Raw genomic sequence first — 18,373 nt, 5'->3', positions numbered from 1 at the left:
TATCCCACAAGGCTGAATGCTGCATTGCTGAATTTATCATGTTATTTTACAAATGACCAAGTGAATCACAGCAATAATCAGATGTTATCATCTATTGCTGTCAACATTAATGAATCTCAGTAAAAATAATCCCTAATTCATAATATACATTTTATATATTGAACACATCAAATATCAAAATGCTGTCATTAAAAAATGCAAAAGTGTTTTCCTACTGCACAGTACTTTTTCATGAAGATATATATACAATGTATTTCAATAACAAATCTTACACCAGAATAGCTACTATACACAAACTTAAGATATTTTTGTATATTCATTTACTTATATTTTAAAACAAGATAGCTGTTTCATGATATTACAAAAGACCTCATGAAAGACCTTATAAGATAAATCTATACATTGGTAACAACAATATTTGCAAACCTGAAAGTGTCATATGTATTGGTCATATAAAAAGTTATCTGAGTAATTAGTTCTCAAGTTTATGTTAAGAAAAGTAATAGATAGTCATTTTCAAAAACCAACTCTTCATAACGGTTTCTTAACAAAAGTAAACAGACTTGATTGATTCAAATCTAAACTGACATTCTGAAGAACTATTTTTTATCCTTTTATCTCCTGAAAATGTTTGAGTTAAAAAGAGTAGTTAAGAAGTGATATCTAACAAGGTATTGATTTTCTTTTATTCTAACTATTGACTTTAAACTCTCATTTTCAAAAATAAATAAACTATGAACATTAATATGTGTTTTTGCATATAGGGATTAATTCTTATTTTAATTGAGGCTTTATCTTCAGTGAAATGAATAGAAAAACATTTTTTTTCATTATGATGACTTATTTGCACGCCTAATGCACTGAGCTTAATAGCAATTAACTATTTGTTTTCAATCTATTTTAAAGTACACAATTATTCAGCTTTAGTATACATGGGTTTAAATCTATATTGGTTTTCCATGTAAAATCATTTATAAAAGTTTAAAAAAACTTAATCCTACTTATGTAAATAGAAATTATTTTACTGTAGACAAAAATACAGATTGGTAAGTGACAATTATTTTTTATCTTTAATGGGAATACTTAAGATTAAATGTAGCAAAATCTTATTGAAATATATAGATCCATGTTCATGGTTTGCTTACAATGATCTCACAGCCCTCAAACCAAAAAAAACAACACATCCATGAGGTTGCATAGTTTAAACTAATAAATCTCAATAAATAAATCTCTATCAAAATTACATTTACACTTACTTTTACAAGCACCATCTTTAGAACCTGAACACAGAAGGTTTTCTACAACTTCAATACACAATACTGTATCTCTATGTCCACGGAATATCTTTTGACATTTCCCATCTTTAGTGCTCCATTTCCTGTTTTAAAAATGGGCCTTATTAGAGAATTTAAAATAACATTTTGTGATCAGAAGTGTTCTTGAGAATTTTAAATGTTCAGCATTCTAAATTAAAATTACAAATTTTACTATTTCTATCCTATCTGGTTGGTCAGTGAACTATTTGAGTTATCATGTTATGAACAATTTGAGCCAACAATTAAATGCAATCTAAAAATACTATCCATGTACCAAAACAACATCTTGCTAAAATGCTTGCTAAAAGTGTAAAATTAATATTTGAAAACAATTTTCTGTCTTTCTCATTCCTTCATCTTGAATTTTCTTTACCTATCATTACAATCTTCTTAAAATTTATCAAAACTGCAAATTTTTGCACTTTTGAAATTTGATTCCTGATCTCCTATGATAATCATTAGAAAACGCTTTGTTTCTTGAACCACAAATTCAGCAACCCATGAACTTTGTTTTTCTACCCACCAACATATAGGTAAATAATTTAAGATGAAAAGACTAAATTTCAATAATCTAAATAAAAGCTTAAATAAAGACCACAGTGTAAAATACTAGACAACTATTTAGTTGTTTATAGGACTATCTATCATTCAAACAATATCATCAACTAAAGCATAGATCCCTGACTGAAATAAATAAAATAATAAAGTACCTTATACTTGTATCATAGCTCCCACTAAGTACATAATTTTCTTGTTCATTAAGATGAACACATTTAATACTGCCAGCATGCCCTGATATCTTAAGGTCTAATTCTGCTCTATTCTCCATTTCAATAAATCTTAGCTTTCTATCTTTAGATCCAGTAACAATTAAGTTTCCTCCATCTGTATGGAACACTCGATGAGGATCATCTCTGGAAAAAAGGATTAAGGAAATTCATAAATAATTAACCTATTCAGAAAAATGTAAATAATCATAGTCCTTTATATTTTGAAACTGTAAATTTTTAAATATGCATGTATTCAAAAAATGAAATTGTCTACATAAATCAAAATCTAAACTAGAGGCTAAAAGAGGGCGAATCAAATACTTGACACCAGTCTTCCCAAAAGTTTTGTATATTTTTATGTCAACCATGTGATACTACTGCTATGAATATTTGACTTAGAATCTTCATTATTCTTGGTGAATACACTCCTACAAATACTTAAACAGACATCAGCAAAAATCTTTTTTCTTTTCTGAACTGTAATTGTCAGTAATTATTAAATACATAGTTATTGTTTACTTTAACCATAGAGTCATAGACATATTTTTTGGGGGGTATTTTTAATACAGTTTTAATATATTGAATATAAACTTACAATTTTAACATAATCTGTACATAGTAGGATCCACAGAAAACATTCCTTTCTTCAATGATAGCATTACGTACAGATATGCCACTGTAACCTGTCTCAAAGGTCATCATTGTCTTATAGTCAGGATGGTAGGTTACTTCACCATTTGTTTTAATTACTTCCCTTGTACCAGGATACAGATTAGGGACCAGTACATCAATATCCTTTGCATATTCATGATTAACACCTTGAGCAGAGGCACCCTAGAAATAATAGTATTTGTCAGTATAAGAACAAAAATAAATAACAATTTAGCTAGTAAAACAGTTCCCTTGTCTTTTTTATATATCGATATATACAAAAACAAACAGCCATTTCATTGAAATAATATCTATTTGATGCTGCTACAACTTCACCTATAATTTGCTGAGAGGAAGGAAAAAGATAAATTAATGTATAAAATTTCTTTTTAAAAGTCATGTTCTGCAATATAAACATGATACCGATTTTTCTGTGCACAACATGTTTCTAGAAAAATTCGTAAGGGTTCCGCGGAACCCAGTGTCTCGCCTACTTTTGCTCTTAATCGCAGGCTCAACAAAAATGAGGAAAAAAATTAATAAAAATATTCCTCTCTATACTATCTTTTGATTGTAAGTAGCTTCTGTCCAAGTTTGGTAAAAATCCAGGATAGTTTATGAATCTAAAAAATGTTTTAAAAACTTAAACTGCAGACTGTATGTAATGTTAACTGGAAGAAAAACTAAGTCCATTTATAAGTAAAATACAGAAAAAATGGAACAAAATTTGAACAAAATTTCCTTCTAGATACTAGCTTTTAATCATAAACAAGCTTCTGTCCAAGTTTGGTACAAATCCAGGATAGTTTAAGAAAGTTGTTAAAATTTAAAAAACTTTAACCGCAGAGAGAATGTAATGTTAACTGGCAGATAAACTAATTTTAATGTGCGTATTGTTATGCGTTTACTTTTCTACATTGGCTAGAGGTATAGGGGGAGGGTTGAGATCTCATAAACATGTTTAACCCCGCCGCATTTTTGCGCCTGTCCCAAGTCAGGAGCCTCTAGCCTTTGTCAGTCTTGTATTATTTTTAATTTTAGTTTCTTGTGTACAATTTGGAGTTTAGTATGGCGTTCATTATCACTGAACTAGTATATATATTTGTTTAGGGGCCAGCTGAAGGACGCCTCCGGGTGCGGGAATTTCTCGCTGCATTGAAGACCTGTTGGTGACCTTCTGCTGTTGTCTGTTCTATGGTCGGGTTGTTGTCTCTTTGACACATTCCCCATTTCCATTCTCAATTTTTAGTCCATTTATAAGTAAAATACGGAAAAAATGGAATTTTTTTTTTACAAAATTTACTTCTGGATCTTATGATCATAAACAAGCTTCTTTCCAAGTTTGGTAGAAATGCAGGATAGTTTAAGAAAGTTTTTAAAATTTCAAAAACTTTAACCACAGAGTGAATGTAATGTTTCCTGGCAGAAAAAACTAAGTCCATTTATAAGTAAAATACGGAAAAAATGGAATTTTTTTTTTACAAAATTTACTTTTGAATATTATCTTATGATCATAAACAAGCTTCTGTCCAAGTTTGGTAGAAATCCAGGATAGTTTAAGAAAGTTATTAAAATTTCAAAAACTTTAACCACAGAGTGAATATTTGTGGACGCCGCCGCTGACGACGACGACGGAATGTAGGATCGCTATGTCTCGCTTTTTCGACAAAAGTCGAAGGCTCGACAAAAATCAGTTATCACTTACACTTGAACAAGGAGTTTGGGAACCTAAATTTATGACAATTTATGACCATAACGTATCATTTAAATCAAGACTATACCAAAGCACTGTCTTCTTGACAAATGTACCATTAGAGACATACTTGTATCACTAGCAGAAGTATGCATGCAACAAGTTTTTAATACAAAATATAATCTTAACAGACTTCTTATAAATAAGAACGTTGGTTTTCCTGTTTGAATTGTTTCAAATTTTGTCATATAGGGGCCTATTATACTAGTAGCTGACTATACATCATTGGTTTTTCTCATTGGTCATGTTGGTGAAGGCTATACAGTAACCTTTTATTGCTTACATCAATTGGACTACAGCAGATAGTTGTTTTATGGGAAATCATACATCTCCTTATTTTTGTATTCTTATATTTATACATAGGTAATACTGAATTTCCCAATACCAAAAAATAAAAACTACTTTAAATCAAAAAAGACAATGCCATATACATTTTAAAAGTAAACCATTACCTATTTTTATCCCATTATGAAGATTTATGCTATACTGATTCTACTATCATTAAAGGTAGAAAAGGTTAATAAAGATCACTTTTACCAACTGAAGTTCAAATTCTAAGTAAGTAAATCTGTACTCCTATCACTATTTACCACCTTCCCTTTATTCTCACCTTCCAACTTTCACTATCAACGACTGCCCCTACTCCAAATCCCTAGAATTTTGCCAAAATCATGATAATGCTTCATGTATTTTTCAATCTTATAAATGCATCTTTAAATTTTTGGCAATCCCTATAATCTTTTTTATGTATACTTTAATTATATTGTAGAAACCAGATTCATAGCACATGCACATACCAATGAAACAACCCCCCTTCAATGACGAAGACTATTTTTTGCAGCAGATTGTCATTCATATTATTACTTCCTAGCTTAACTTCTACCTTACCTAGATAAAAACTGAATCAGAGAAATTTCTATGCCATCAAGTTGGCCATCTCATACTCTAGCCATGGTCTTTATTTAACACACAGATAACCAAATTCCTAAGCTTGGACAAAAACAGTTTGTGGCATGAAAGTTTACTGTATTAAGGCCAATCAAGCTTTTTGTGATATTTTGGGCATGAAACTGAAGTCGTTCTTCCAGAAATGTATAAAAATTATCAACACACTTAGCATTGATAATCCTGCAAGTTTATTCTGTTTACTGAAGTTTTAGAAATCTACCTTGTACGGACATAACATAGAAGGACACCCCAATCTTTAGTCTGCAATTTTTACTTTCAAAGTTTGATTGATTTTTGGATCTTGTCAGAAAATAATAATATTGATCATGAATTACTATCCAACTTTTTCAAATGGTTGTCTGTGTCTATTTTCATAAAACAAATATTATTTATCTAACTATTCAAGTATATTGTACTAGATCAATCTGACCCTTTTTTTGCAAGATTATAATTCACAATTTGATCTTTGTCTGCTGCTAAAATATCATTCTTCAAAACTTAACCATCACTTATTGCAAGTAGTAATCATAATGTGTAACTAAGTAGGTCGATGTGATCCATTGTTATCTGGACCTTCATTATTACCAAAGATGTAAAATAAAAGAAGAATGTGTCCGAGGACACAAATGCCTCCACTCAAGCTTGTTTTCACGGAAAGACGGAAGGACTGACTGTCAAGGGTAACACTTAATCCCCCATTCTCCTTGCGGCAGAGGCATAAAAAGTAGAGCGTAAACCTTAATGTGTAAAATTACTGATATCATCAGAATGAAAATACAATATCCTCTTCCTGTCTTTATCAGGCAATGGAATTAAAAACTTTTGTTCACTGATACTTTCTTTACTCTAAATTTTCATTTTGAAACTTACCTGCATGAGCATAACTTCTTCCATCAACTTCTTGTTCAACTCCAGTTCAACTTTGACTTCTGAAACAAGTACCTGCCACTTGGTACTGACATCCTTGGCAGCATGTAAAGAAGCCTCATCCAGAAGTCGGAGGATATATTTGGCAAGATGGACTGGTAGATATCTAATGAAGTCCCTGTACTGGGACACACCAGAATGGGCCTTGGCTGAAGAAGGAATGACCATAAGTGCAGGGTCCAATGATGACAGGCTAGTCTCATCATGAAAATCACGGGGATCTGATATCTGAGGTCTTGTTGTGGGTCTGATCTTTTTACCAGTGATTGGGTCTCTTGTTGGAGAACCATATTCTGGTGACAAACTAATAAGCATATCCAGTTCAGGATGATCATCTGTTTTATAGGAATATTCTGTCTCACAAATTGATGAAGATTCAAGATGGTCATCATCTGGAAAATTAAGAATTAGGAATGATTTTAATACTTTACTAAAAATGAAGAGTAATCAGATATATAGGTAAGATATTTTTTCCAAAGAATGCTGCTGGTAGTGAGGATTATGACAGTTTAATTAGACATACAGGGTTTATTTGTTACTATAAAAACATATCATTCTAAATGTATTTTTCATCTGTTAGGCCATTCAGGAAATGTTGCATTAGATTTCTCATTAAAAAAAATGTAGTATATACACTAAAGGCAAAATTTTAAAAAAAAATCAAAATTTTTTAAATCATCTTTTTTATAACTCTAGAAAGTAAATTGTGACTGCTGTAGAAAATTTTAAGGTAAAGAAAACCATCATGTAGGAAGAAATGTCATACCAGAGACATATATATGATACACATATCCTACATACCCAAGTGTTAATCAAATCAAACCAAATCTAAAGAACTAGAGGGTATATCATTATCATATGAGATAAAATAAAAAACTTTTGATTTTGCTATATAGACATGATAGATAGAAGTACTCAGAAATCTAATGTTCATATAAAACCTCAACTAAATCGATTACTTCTGTTGAGTTCTACATGCAAATAATTAAAGTAATGCATGTGTTTGAACAATAAAATATTCCATTATAACATGTTATTAAGTAGTGTTAACCAATTAAATGTAAAGTGGTTTTTAAGTGGAAATGAATTCAATCTTCTTTAATTGCCTTCCTACAATTAGTGATCAAAGGGTTGTAAAAGAGTTTTGTGATCTCACATGGAAAGACAGTATCTACAACTATTAACTTAAGATACCGATAGCTTTGTTTTCTAACTCATTGTGTTTACAGACAGACCAGCACTGACTATGGTATTTTGTAGTTACATACAAAACAAACATTATGTCTGTTTTCTTAAAAGTTGCAAAGACATGACTGAAAGCAGCTGAAATGCTTAAACAACAGCATATTAGGTTTATTTGACCCTAACAAGAAGCTCTTTTCTCAACCAACCTTAACTCTATAATTAAGCTGACACCAGCAATACAAAAATTTAATCTAATATGCTTTGCTTTTCAGCACCAGCAAGACAAAAACTACGTTTTCATGTCGTTCTGACTTTAATCTCTTTGAAGTCAGTAAGTACAATGACACATGAAAAATTTCCAAAGTATAAGTGAGACTAAAACTTAATGTGATAATGGAAGAGTATATACTTGAATGTCTTAAACTATAATAAATTATAAAAGTACATGTAGTGCCGATTGTCTATAATCTCAACAGCATATAAAACATATTTCAATTACAATAGATTAACTGGAGTGGTAAATATAAGATTTAATATCAATTTATTTCAATTTATCAAATTATCTTTGTATAAAATGACAAAGCATGTGACGCAGCATTGAGAGAATTATATAAGACAATTTTATGAAAAATTGTTTGATGGATTGTGAACAATGCTGTTGTGAAGAGGTTTTGTGAGTATCCAACAATACTACACTATCGTGCTGATGTGTTGATAAAACAGCTAAAATAACAGTACAAAGGTTCCCAACTACATGGCCGCGAGTCAATTTATTCGGTAGAAATCTTTTAATCTTGGATAAGGTATTAAAAAGATACTAATCCATTTAGTCTACCAAAGACTAATATCTGACAGGCTTACGACCGTAGATTAAATCATTGTAAAAATATGATATATAAAATCATAATTCATGTTTGAAGAAGAGCATTCTTTAAACATAAAGCAATGTCATAGTATGAAAGACATTTAATCATCGGCTTTATAATATTAACAAGGGTGTTTAAGAATGAATATTTCATCCTCTTTGCAGGACTGAAAGTTTTGATTAATTAAGAAAGATATCATCAATTTATATATTAATTAACTGTCCAAGTTGTTAAAATTTTCAACATATATTTTCTCACACAAAATTAATAATGTTGATAATTCCATATCTATAAACGTTCTATGGAAGATACCAGCAAAATTCTAAATAAAACAGATTTTAAGGAAAAGGTGACTGATTAATTCCAAGGTTGTTAAAATTCAATAAAAGTGATAATAGACATCAACATGAAATGGACATGCCCCGTTTCCACTATCGTTTCTTTTGTTTGGTTCCTTAAAATTGGGGTCAAAACTGTAATTTGGGATAAAATTTTAGAAGTTCATATAATGAACATATGTTTTGATGTATAATTAAAAAAAAGTCCACATCAGTGTGTAATTAGTTTCCAGTTGATGTGATACAACTTAAAAACCTTAGCCTGATACAGGATGGATGTAGAGACCAGATAAAACCTTCACCTGATATAGGATGGATGCAGAGCCCAGATAAAACCTTCACCTGATATAGGATGGATGTAGAGCCCAGATAAAACCTTCACCTGATATAGGATGGATGCAGAGCCCAGATAAAACCTTCACCTGATATAGGATGGATGTAGAGCCCAGATAAAACCTTCACCTGATATAGGATGGATGCAGAGCCCAGATAAAACCTTCACCTGATATAGGATGGATGTAGAGCCCAGATAAAACCTTCACCTGATATAGGATGGATGCAGAGCCCAGATAAAACCTTCACCTGATATAGGATGGATGTAGAGCCCAGATAAAACTTTCACCTGATATAGGATGGATGTAGAGCCCAGATAAAACTTTCACCTGATATAGGATGGATGTAGAGCCCAGATAAAACCTTCACCTGATATAGGATGGATGTAGAGCCCAGATAAAACCTTCACCTGATATAGGATGGATGTAGAGCCCAGATAAAACTTTCACCTGATATAGGATGGATGTAGAGCCCAGATAAAACTTTCACCTGATATAGGATGGATTCAGAGCCCAGATAAAATAATGCACCACTACTATCACCACTACTATCATAAAAGGGGGGTGGGGGTGGATCAACTCTTATATATAATTCTTTAAACATCAAAACTCTGATACTGTCTGCTTCAATTACCTCAGACAATAAAAGATCATAAAATGGATTGATGGATGCTTGGTGTTCAACAGCAAACATTACATGCATATTCAGGCTGATAACATATTTCAAACATGTAATGAGATATGAATATACCATGCTTTGTACTAGACTAACACACAAAGCTTGACATCCTAGCTCTCAGTGTAACTGTCTGCAGAAAGACATATCATACTACCCGGACACATCATTCTGAATCCTAGCCAAGCAGACTTTGCTGTTACTCATAAATGTTGTGTACTTTGTGGAAAAGCACACATATACCAATTGTGTAGGCTTTGATTTGACCTGGAATCAACCTAGCTCCCACAATCGAGATGAGCATGCGTCTGTGAGACCACCATAGTAAGAGTGTAAGAAGGCGTGATTTTAATATCCTTGACAACCAAATACATGTGAATAGACTATATACTAGCAACATCCTTACAATTAAATCATATATAAGATTTGATATTAAACAATTCCAATTAAGGAGCACTTATTTGATCATAAGTTAATGTATGACCAGTTAACAAACATTTTATTGAATAAATAGAAATACAGAGTGTAAATTTTCTTTGATGTGAATCAATTTAATTTCACCCAAAAAATCAATTCAACACTTACATTTAATTTCAAAATTAAACAATGTGTTATAATACAATCATGTTCTGATCAAATATGAGGCAATATAAATACAATGAGGGCAATTCACTTTAAACATTTGAAAAGTTCAATTTTTAACAATAGAAAATTTTAATCAAATCTGACAGGACATAAGTCTATAAAACTATTACAGTAAGATTTATCAACATGAGCATTGCGTCAACAGGCATGCTACCTGGAAGATTACTAAAGTTTAATTCAAAATTGTATTGTGTCACATCAATATGCAAATATTAAGATAACAAACACCTGCCAATATAAACTTTCAGTTTTAATTTAAAAACGAAAATTTAATTCAAATTTAAAATTCAGCCCAATAAATTAAATCAGTTCAAATGACTATTAAGTAGGAGGAATTTTAAGGTTTGAACATTTAATTCTATAAAGAATTTCAATAAAAAAGGCCCCACACTGTTAGATGCATGTCTTTCCTTCAACAGAATAGACATTTCACATGAAAATTTTTGAAATTCTATTTATATTAGTTTTTTTCAGTATTGGTTTGTTTGACCTGTGCTTGCAAAGTTAATCATACAAATAAACAAAAACTGATAAAAATACAAACTAGGAAAGATGGAAAAATAGATTGGATATTTCTGAAACAAAAATCTCATGAAATATGAGGACTCAACAGTAATATATATTAAAGGTATTACCACTTCGAGAATAACAATTTTATTTCAGATTTTGTTTTAGTTGCAAGATCATCTTCAACAGAAAAGACTGAAATCAACCAGCAAGAGGAAGACAGCCCCAGTATTTGACTTATCGTATGAATACGTATGAGTGAAATGTAGACTACAAAATCAATACTGTGGATTCACAACTATTTGTGGGAAACCCATTTTTGTGGATTTTGTGGGTATAGGTCAACCATGAATATAAATGTCCAACTAAGCACAAATTTTCTATAGGTCTGTGTGGAGACTTTGGCTTAACTAGAAATCAAAAACATGTTTCAACAAAAAATACAATTTTTCTTCAATCCCCAAAAAAATTGATAACCACAAAATAAATGAATCAACAGTATTAAAATTCTCATTCAAAAATGTTCATTCAGTCTGACCAACAAACTTCTCAATTCTTATGTAAGAAAAATCTGCTTTTAATCAGCAGCAATGAATTTTCTGAGTTAAATTAGCATTAGAAAACTAAAATATTTGCCCTAGCCCTAATTTCCCAGCTATAAGTGTAGTTTGCCTAATTTCAACTTTGTAATATCAGATTAATAATCAAGTAATTAGATGACAGAGAAAATAAAATTTCATGAAAATATAACCTTCCAAGAGACGACTCATAGAGTGTAAGCTTAACCTTCCAATAGACGACTCATAGAGTGTAAGCTTAACCTTCCAATAGACAACTCATAAAGTGTAAGCTTAACCTTCCAATAGACGACTCATAGAGTGTAAGCTTAACATTCCAATAGACGACTCATAGAGTGTAAGCTTAATCTTCCAATAGACGACTCGTAGAGTGAAAATATAACCTTCCAAGAGACGACTCATAGAGTGTAAGCTTAACCTTCCAATAGACGACTCATAGAGTGTAAGCTTAACCTTCCAATAGACAACTCATAAAGTGTAAGCTTAACCTTCCAATAGACGACTCATAGAGTGTAAGCTTAACATTCCAATAGACGACTCATAGAGTGTAAGCTTAACCTTCCAATAGACGACTCATCGAGTGTAAGCTTATATGGTTTAGCATTTAATTCTTCTATACAAAGTGGAGAAAAAGTTGCAAGGGACTTTAACATGTTTAATAATAAGATTAAACTAACAATGCATAATGTGCAATTAAATTTAATACAAATGACCTTAAGATTCAGCAAAATAAATCAGCCTTTCTTAATGACAAAGTTAAAGTACTATACATACAATATGTTTCTTAAAGTGGTGGCTAATTTAGTGGCTGGTCAAAACATGATATAAAACTTTGAAACTAAACTTGATGCTTGTGGCCTTGTTTGGTTTCAATTGTCCCATTGATATCAGAGGATGAAATTTTTGAACAAGAATAAATATCCATAGGACACCATGTCCCAGTCACAATGACAATGTAAGATTTCCATGTTCTGTGTCAAACTTCAATTTGGCATATATTTCAAAAAGTTCACATTATGAAGAACCTGAACTTAGATTCAACTTAAGTGACCACAACTTCATTGTAGACTACCTTGAACCAAACTTTAGCCTGGTAAAGGACATACTAATAGACAATCAAACATAAATAACAAAATAGAAGATGAACTTCAATGAATGGCAAAAGATAGATGACAGCAAGGATTCAAAATTTGTAAATTTTCCTTTTGATCTTACTGCCTAATAATTTTAAGATCATGGACAGGACTTGATACTCGAAAATATTAGGCAATGACATCATGTACCAGTGCAGCAACTTAAAGTGCACAGTCCATTCATGTCAATTTATCAATGAAATGCACACTTTATTCATACAACCGAACTATGCATAAAAGAAATTTTACTTACTATTTCATTTTACCTTATATTCTCAACAAAAAACATTTGGTTAAGACAAATTGACGATAAAAAGAATAATGGCATTTTATTTTTTTGATACTGACTTCATCAGCTCGGATATTCTTGCTGATAAAGTCAGTATCAAAAAGAAAAATGCCATTATTCTATATATGGATTCTAGATAATTTGCATTGCTGCATTGTTGCAAAACATCTAGTGTTATCCTAATTTATAATAAATCTACAAACTTAAAAAGTTTTACAATCATGCGTATGTGAATATGAATGTTTCCCTATTTTACATGCAGTATGTGAATTCATAAATAAATAACACAACATATTCAAACCTTGATTTTGTATCTTAATAATCAACTATACGCTGAAAAATGTAACCACAAAAATTAGTATTTTGTATTGACTGTAAATGGTCATATCAATTCGAAATAATCAAGTATAAAAATTATCTTAAATGATTCAGTTGTACCCTTATACTATGATTACAACCATGACTACAAAGTATAAACATGATTAAAATGTGTCATCTATGAAGCCATTTAATAACCAAAAACTATAAAATAGGTGCTGCCAATACCTTCTTAAACTAATTGCTGCCATTAACTCTACTTTCCTTTTAAGTAAATTTTCATGCTTTCTTCATTTAATTAAATATATACTTATGTATTTAACATTACAAATGGTATATATAGTCAGGTGTAAGTGATTACAGATAACCCTGTCTGTAGTTATATAATATAATGTAAACATGGTAAAAGGCTTATTACTGTAGACCAAAATATTTGATCTTAAAGAAGCCTAAATGTTGAATGATAAATGTCAAAACCATCTAAACTGAAATTAACCACCATAATAAGCCTTTTGTGGTGCAAGACATTGTGTAAAAGTTATGAAGATTTATCAAGCAGTCCTTGAATTTGGACACTAAAAGTCCCAATTTTCCAGATAATGAAGGGACATAACTCTTTAATGATAAATGTCAATTCAGATGAAATTGTCTAAAGTTGAACATTTTACAATATCTGAAATATTTTTTGATCCAACAAACTAAGTAAACTAATCATAATCTGAAATGCATCTCACTATCATCCATGTAAAGATTATACTGCCAAAATGTATATGATATCATGTTTAATGACATAAATAAAATCCCATAACTCGGAAAAGTAAAATCTAAAATCTATAAAAAGCAAAAGGGAGCTCACAGCAATAGATATAAACAATTCACCACAAAGTTTCATGCAAATTGGTTAAAGAGTTTTTGAGTTTTTTTTCCGACATGTTGACGACGGACAGGCAGACAGACTGAAGAACAGACAACGCTATACCATAATACGTCCCGTAAACGGGCGTATAATGACTGTTCAATAAGTTTTGAACTAACTTTTCATTTCTCAAAATATGAAAAAAATTTTGGTCAGAGTATAATGGAGAAATTAATATAGCATTGTCAATATTCTCCTGAAAATTTTCTCTGAGATTGTAAAAAATATTAAAGTACAAATAGGACATGTATTTCGCTTTATACTTTCTGTTTACAAATGACTTAAAATAGCAGAAAAGTGTTCACTTCAAAGACTTTATCTTATTGACATAATTCATATGACTTCAAACAAATGAAAGGAAAATTATACAAAAAATTAAAAAAAAAGAAGTTCTTTATAACTTCAGATATAAAGAAGGGCAACAAATTTGAATGGATATTTTCTATATCTTCTTTTAAATTAGAGAAATAAGCTATTATGTCATACTTTATGTACCGGGTATTGGAAATAAACTTATCATGGAAATAACAGTATATAGCATATTAGATGTACAAATGTAATACATGTGCATCTACAATCACATGCATGTAGCAATTGATAAATGTAAAATCCACTCTACATTGTACATGTTATAATAATATAAATGAGGTTTGTTAAGATGCTTTCAGTATAGTATAAAAAGATTATCCAATATCTATTTTAATATCAAATAACTGTATAAGATAAAAGTCTTAATTTTCAGTAGAAAGGAAAGAGGCCAAATATCGATCTGAAACATAAACAGTTAATATGTGCTACTAAGGTGACAACGCTTTGCACAGGATTATAAAATATAAATTTAAGTAAAATTGTTGAATATATATTAAAATGTAATATGTTCTGTAAACTTTAGTTGTAATACCTTGTTTAAGTACAATTATGACTCAAATTTCAAAGCATTAATAAAGTGATTTAAAGCTTTGAAACTAATATGTATATGTTCAGTCAATGTGAAGATGTATAAGAACAACCTTTATTTCATCAAATAACAATATAAACAGATATCTTACCATTTAAATATATGCAAACAAAAATATGCATACAAGACACAATTGCTGCAGTCATCTAAAAAGTTGTGTAAATGAATCTGCATGCCTTTGTATAAAGATGTGTTTTAAAAACCAGTTGTCAAAAAGTTGTCAAAAGACAAGTTACTAAAACAAATCAATTCCAAGGACTCTGTCATGCAGCCATATTCATATAAAACAGGCATTTATTACTTTGATTTAACTACATGTATGTCTTTCAAGTCATCTTACAAAATCAACCGATAATATTCTAAACTGACCTACATTTTGTACATGTATCAAACTTTGTTAGAATATGGACTTACTTAAGAAATATCAAAAAACAAAAAGGAAAGATGCTCAAAATAGCTGTGGGTATTTTCATGAAGAATCATGTTTGTGACATATATGTACATGTATATGTACATAAGTATTTTTTCTCTCAAGTTTTTTGGTGAAATGCGCCATGCAAATTTTACACAAAACAGTCAGCTTCAATAGGATAAGTGGGTTCAGTAGACAAAAAAATAATAATTCAGAAAGAAAAAGTGGAAATGGATTTTGAAAATGAAATTAAACATGATGATATTTTCATCTTTAACTAAAAAGACTTCTAACAAAACAAAATACACATTTGAAAATATATACAAGTACATGCAGGTCAAAGTAATATTTTTTGTCCAATCAACAAATGAAATTCTCAAATTTACTCATACATGTCATATGCTAGTTTAAATTAAAATGTACATGTATATTGCAAGTTTTGATTGAATATTTGGTAATGAACCGTAGCGTAAATTTATTACATTCTTATTCATCTAAATCTTACAAGTCATTCAGATAATAAATTGCATGGTCAGCATTATTAATTCTGTCATCTCCACAACATGGAGATGTACTCATATACTTTCAATGACTTTATTTATGGACTAAAATAAATGATCCCTTTAAATGAAACATAAATCTGAATAAATTTTAGTTATGACTATGTTTCCAAAATTCCCCTAAAATTTTATTTTTTAATTTCATAATTTTTTAATGTTCTTTATCGTAAATTTATAATTTATTTATGTTCAAGTAAGGAGGGTGCAAATTTAAAAGACACTTGAAAAAGATGAAAGTAATGGTCTTTTTATTATCGCCAAATTTTCCCCATAAATACTACATTGTACTAAGTAAATTATCAATAAACATAAAACTGGGAACGTAAATTTCCAAAGGAGATACTAGCATGCATAGGACATGACTATAAGAGCAGAGGGGACGTGTACCCCTTTATTTTAGGTTACATGTACATCATGTAGCCAGGACACTAAAAATGTATTAAAAGAGTGTGAAATAAAAACATATTTTTTGCAATTTATATATTTCAACATTATTTCTAGCCTAAGGGTAGAGTGCCTAGAATCTACACATATGAAATTAATGCAAGGATCAAATTTATAATTTTAGCATAACTGAATTATACATGCACATAAACACAGGATATTCTACTTTAACATTTCCACTTGTAATATGTAACAGATGTATGCGCTACAAACCTTCTAAACTTGAAGCAGCCTTTTCTTCTGTGATCAACAATGTACGAGCTTGTGATGCTAAAGTGTGTAAAAGGTGACTGTCACACATCTGTAGAACAGCAAAGGCAAAGTTGGACTTGGTCCAATAGTTGGTCCTCTCAAACCATTGCCAGTAAGAGTTAATATTATCTTCTACTTTGTCTGTTGGCAGTGCACGGTCAGAACTCAGAGTTGACGAGTCTGTGAACAGACTTGGACATGTACGACTTCGAGCATATGTATAATCTTTACACATCATTGGGTGTAATAATGTCACAAGTTGATGTAAGAGATCGATACTATGAAATCGCCTTAAAAGTCCAAGCATTAGTCGTTTCTTGGAATGATCTCCCAACTTTGGGAACCATTCTTTAATGTCTGATAGTTTGTTATTTAAGATACATGCTTCACAATCTCCACAAACAGTAGCTTTGCTACGGTTAACACATCTAAGTTGCTGTGCTTGTCCTAAATTAAATTCATAAACTTCAACATTAGCAGAAGCATGCTTCATGTTGCCGTTGATAGTTATGACACCGTCATTCATTGGTTCTATAATTGTAGAAATTCCACTATTGTACTGACAAACCTCAAGCATGATGACTATTGATTTCTCATTGTAGCTGAAAAATATAAACCAAGAATAATTATTTAAATGTTTTTAGTTTTATTCATCCATGGAAAAAGAATAATCAATGAAAAAGTAAACAATACATCATTTGGAACAACAGTTACATAGAGGTGTCTAAATCTACAATCAATAATAAATGTACGGATTCATTCATAATTCAGAATAACTGCACTACTGGTTGAGATTTTTTTAAATTCAAATAATATGTATAAAACAAAACAAATACAAAATTCAAATTACATCAATCTGCTATTTTTATCTACTGCATATCATCCATATGTGTAAATGTACTTTTAAACATGTATTCCAGCTACTGAAATAAAATGTCTAATACTAGAGACTTTTTTGCATCAGTAAAAAATAAAATAATGTTATTGTATTTTTTCTAAGTTCAGCCTTCATTCTTAATTTAACATTGAACAAATTTAGTATAAAAAAGCATGTTTTTAATTTTATTGAATCTAATAATTTTCTCAATAAAAATTTGATGACCATTTTATACCATTATCATGATCATCGAAGAGATTTTACATCTTTTCATTTGTCCCTAAAAAAAGTTATACATTGCACTGGTATTACTCTACAAGTGAATATAAATATGAGCAGAAGTGAATGCAGTCAGCAAATAATATTAAAGTTTACTAACTGCTTGATCAAAAAATAAATAAGCAGACATATTAAAGAAGTTTGATAATTGTTTCATCAAATATTTAAGTTACAAAGTTCACTTACTTACACTTAGCTTTTTTGCTCAATGTATGGAAATTTAAACTATAACTTAATATTTTTACACATGATTTCAGTCATTTTTTGAGGACTTGAAAGTCTGTCATTTTTTTTTTCTGAACAGTCAAATTTATACATGAAGTGACACAACATAAACAAATCTACAATGCATATCAACAGTTTTGCTGCATGAACTGTATGAAATTTCAATACCAGCTAGTTTTTGTAAAAACGTTGAAAATCGTTTGTGGAATGCAATAGTT

At 30.3% G+C, this 18,373-nt stretch overlaps 1 protein-coding gene and 1 long non-coding RNA gene across 4 annotated transcripts in view; both read right to left on the bottom strand.

The window, feature by feature from the left end:
* Nucleotides 1-18,373, bottom strand: part of LOC127710223 (F-box and WD repeat domain containing protein 10B-like) — a 29,088-nt gene that overhangs the window by 9,236 nt on the left and 1,479 nt on the right. For both annotated transcript variants that reach the window (XM_052215986.1, XM_052215988.1), the window contains exons 2-6: nt 16,736-17,376; nt 6,309-6,757; nt 2,682-2,920; nt 2,027-2,230; nt 1,257-1,378 (exon numbers count right to left, since the gene is read on the bottom strand). In XM_052215986.1, the coding sequence (XP_052071946.1) occupies nt 1,257-1,378; nt 2,027-2,230; nt 2,682-2,920; nt 6,309-6,757; nt 16,736-17,351 (1,630 nt within the window). In that variant the 5' untranslated portion in view covers nt 17,352-17,376. The remainder of the gene's footprint in view (nt 1-1,256; nt 1,379-2,026; nt 2,231-2,681; nt 2,921-6,308; nt 6,758-16,735; nt 17,377-18,373) is intronic.
* Nucleotides 9,039-9,388, bottom strand: LOC127710225 (uncharacterized). 2 transcript variants are annotated; one of them, XR_007986063.1, is made up of 4 exons: nt 9,297-9,388; nt 9,217-9,256; nt 9,137-9,176; nt 9,039-9,096 (listed from the first exon to the last, which is right to left on the bottom strand). It is a non-coding gene; the product is annotated as an uncharacterized LOC127710225 (long non-coding RNA). The 2 variants fall into 2 exon arrangements; XR_007986064.1 differs by having other exon boundaries at nt 9,079-9,176.

The sequence above is a fragment of the Mytilus californianus genome, unplaced genomic scaffold (assembly GCF_021869535.1).
Source record: "Mytilus californianus isolate M0D057914Y unplaced genomic scaffold, xbMytCali1.0.p SCAF_7, whole genome shotgun sequence".
In the NCBI taxonomy this organism is placed as follows: domain Eukaryota; kingdom Metazoa; phylum Mollusca; class Bivalvia; order Mytilida; family Mytilidae; genus Mytilus; species Mytilus californianus.
Note: the sequence above shows the minus strand (reverse complement) of the source record. Positions and strands in the feature narration are given on the sequence as shown.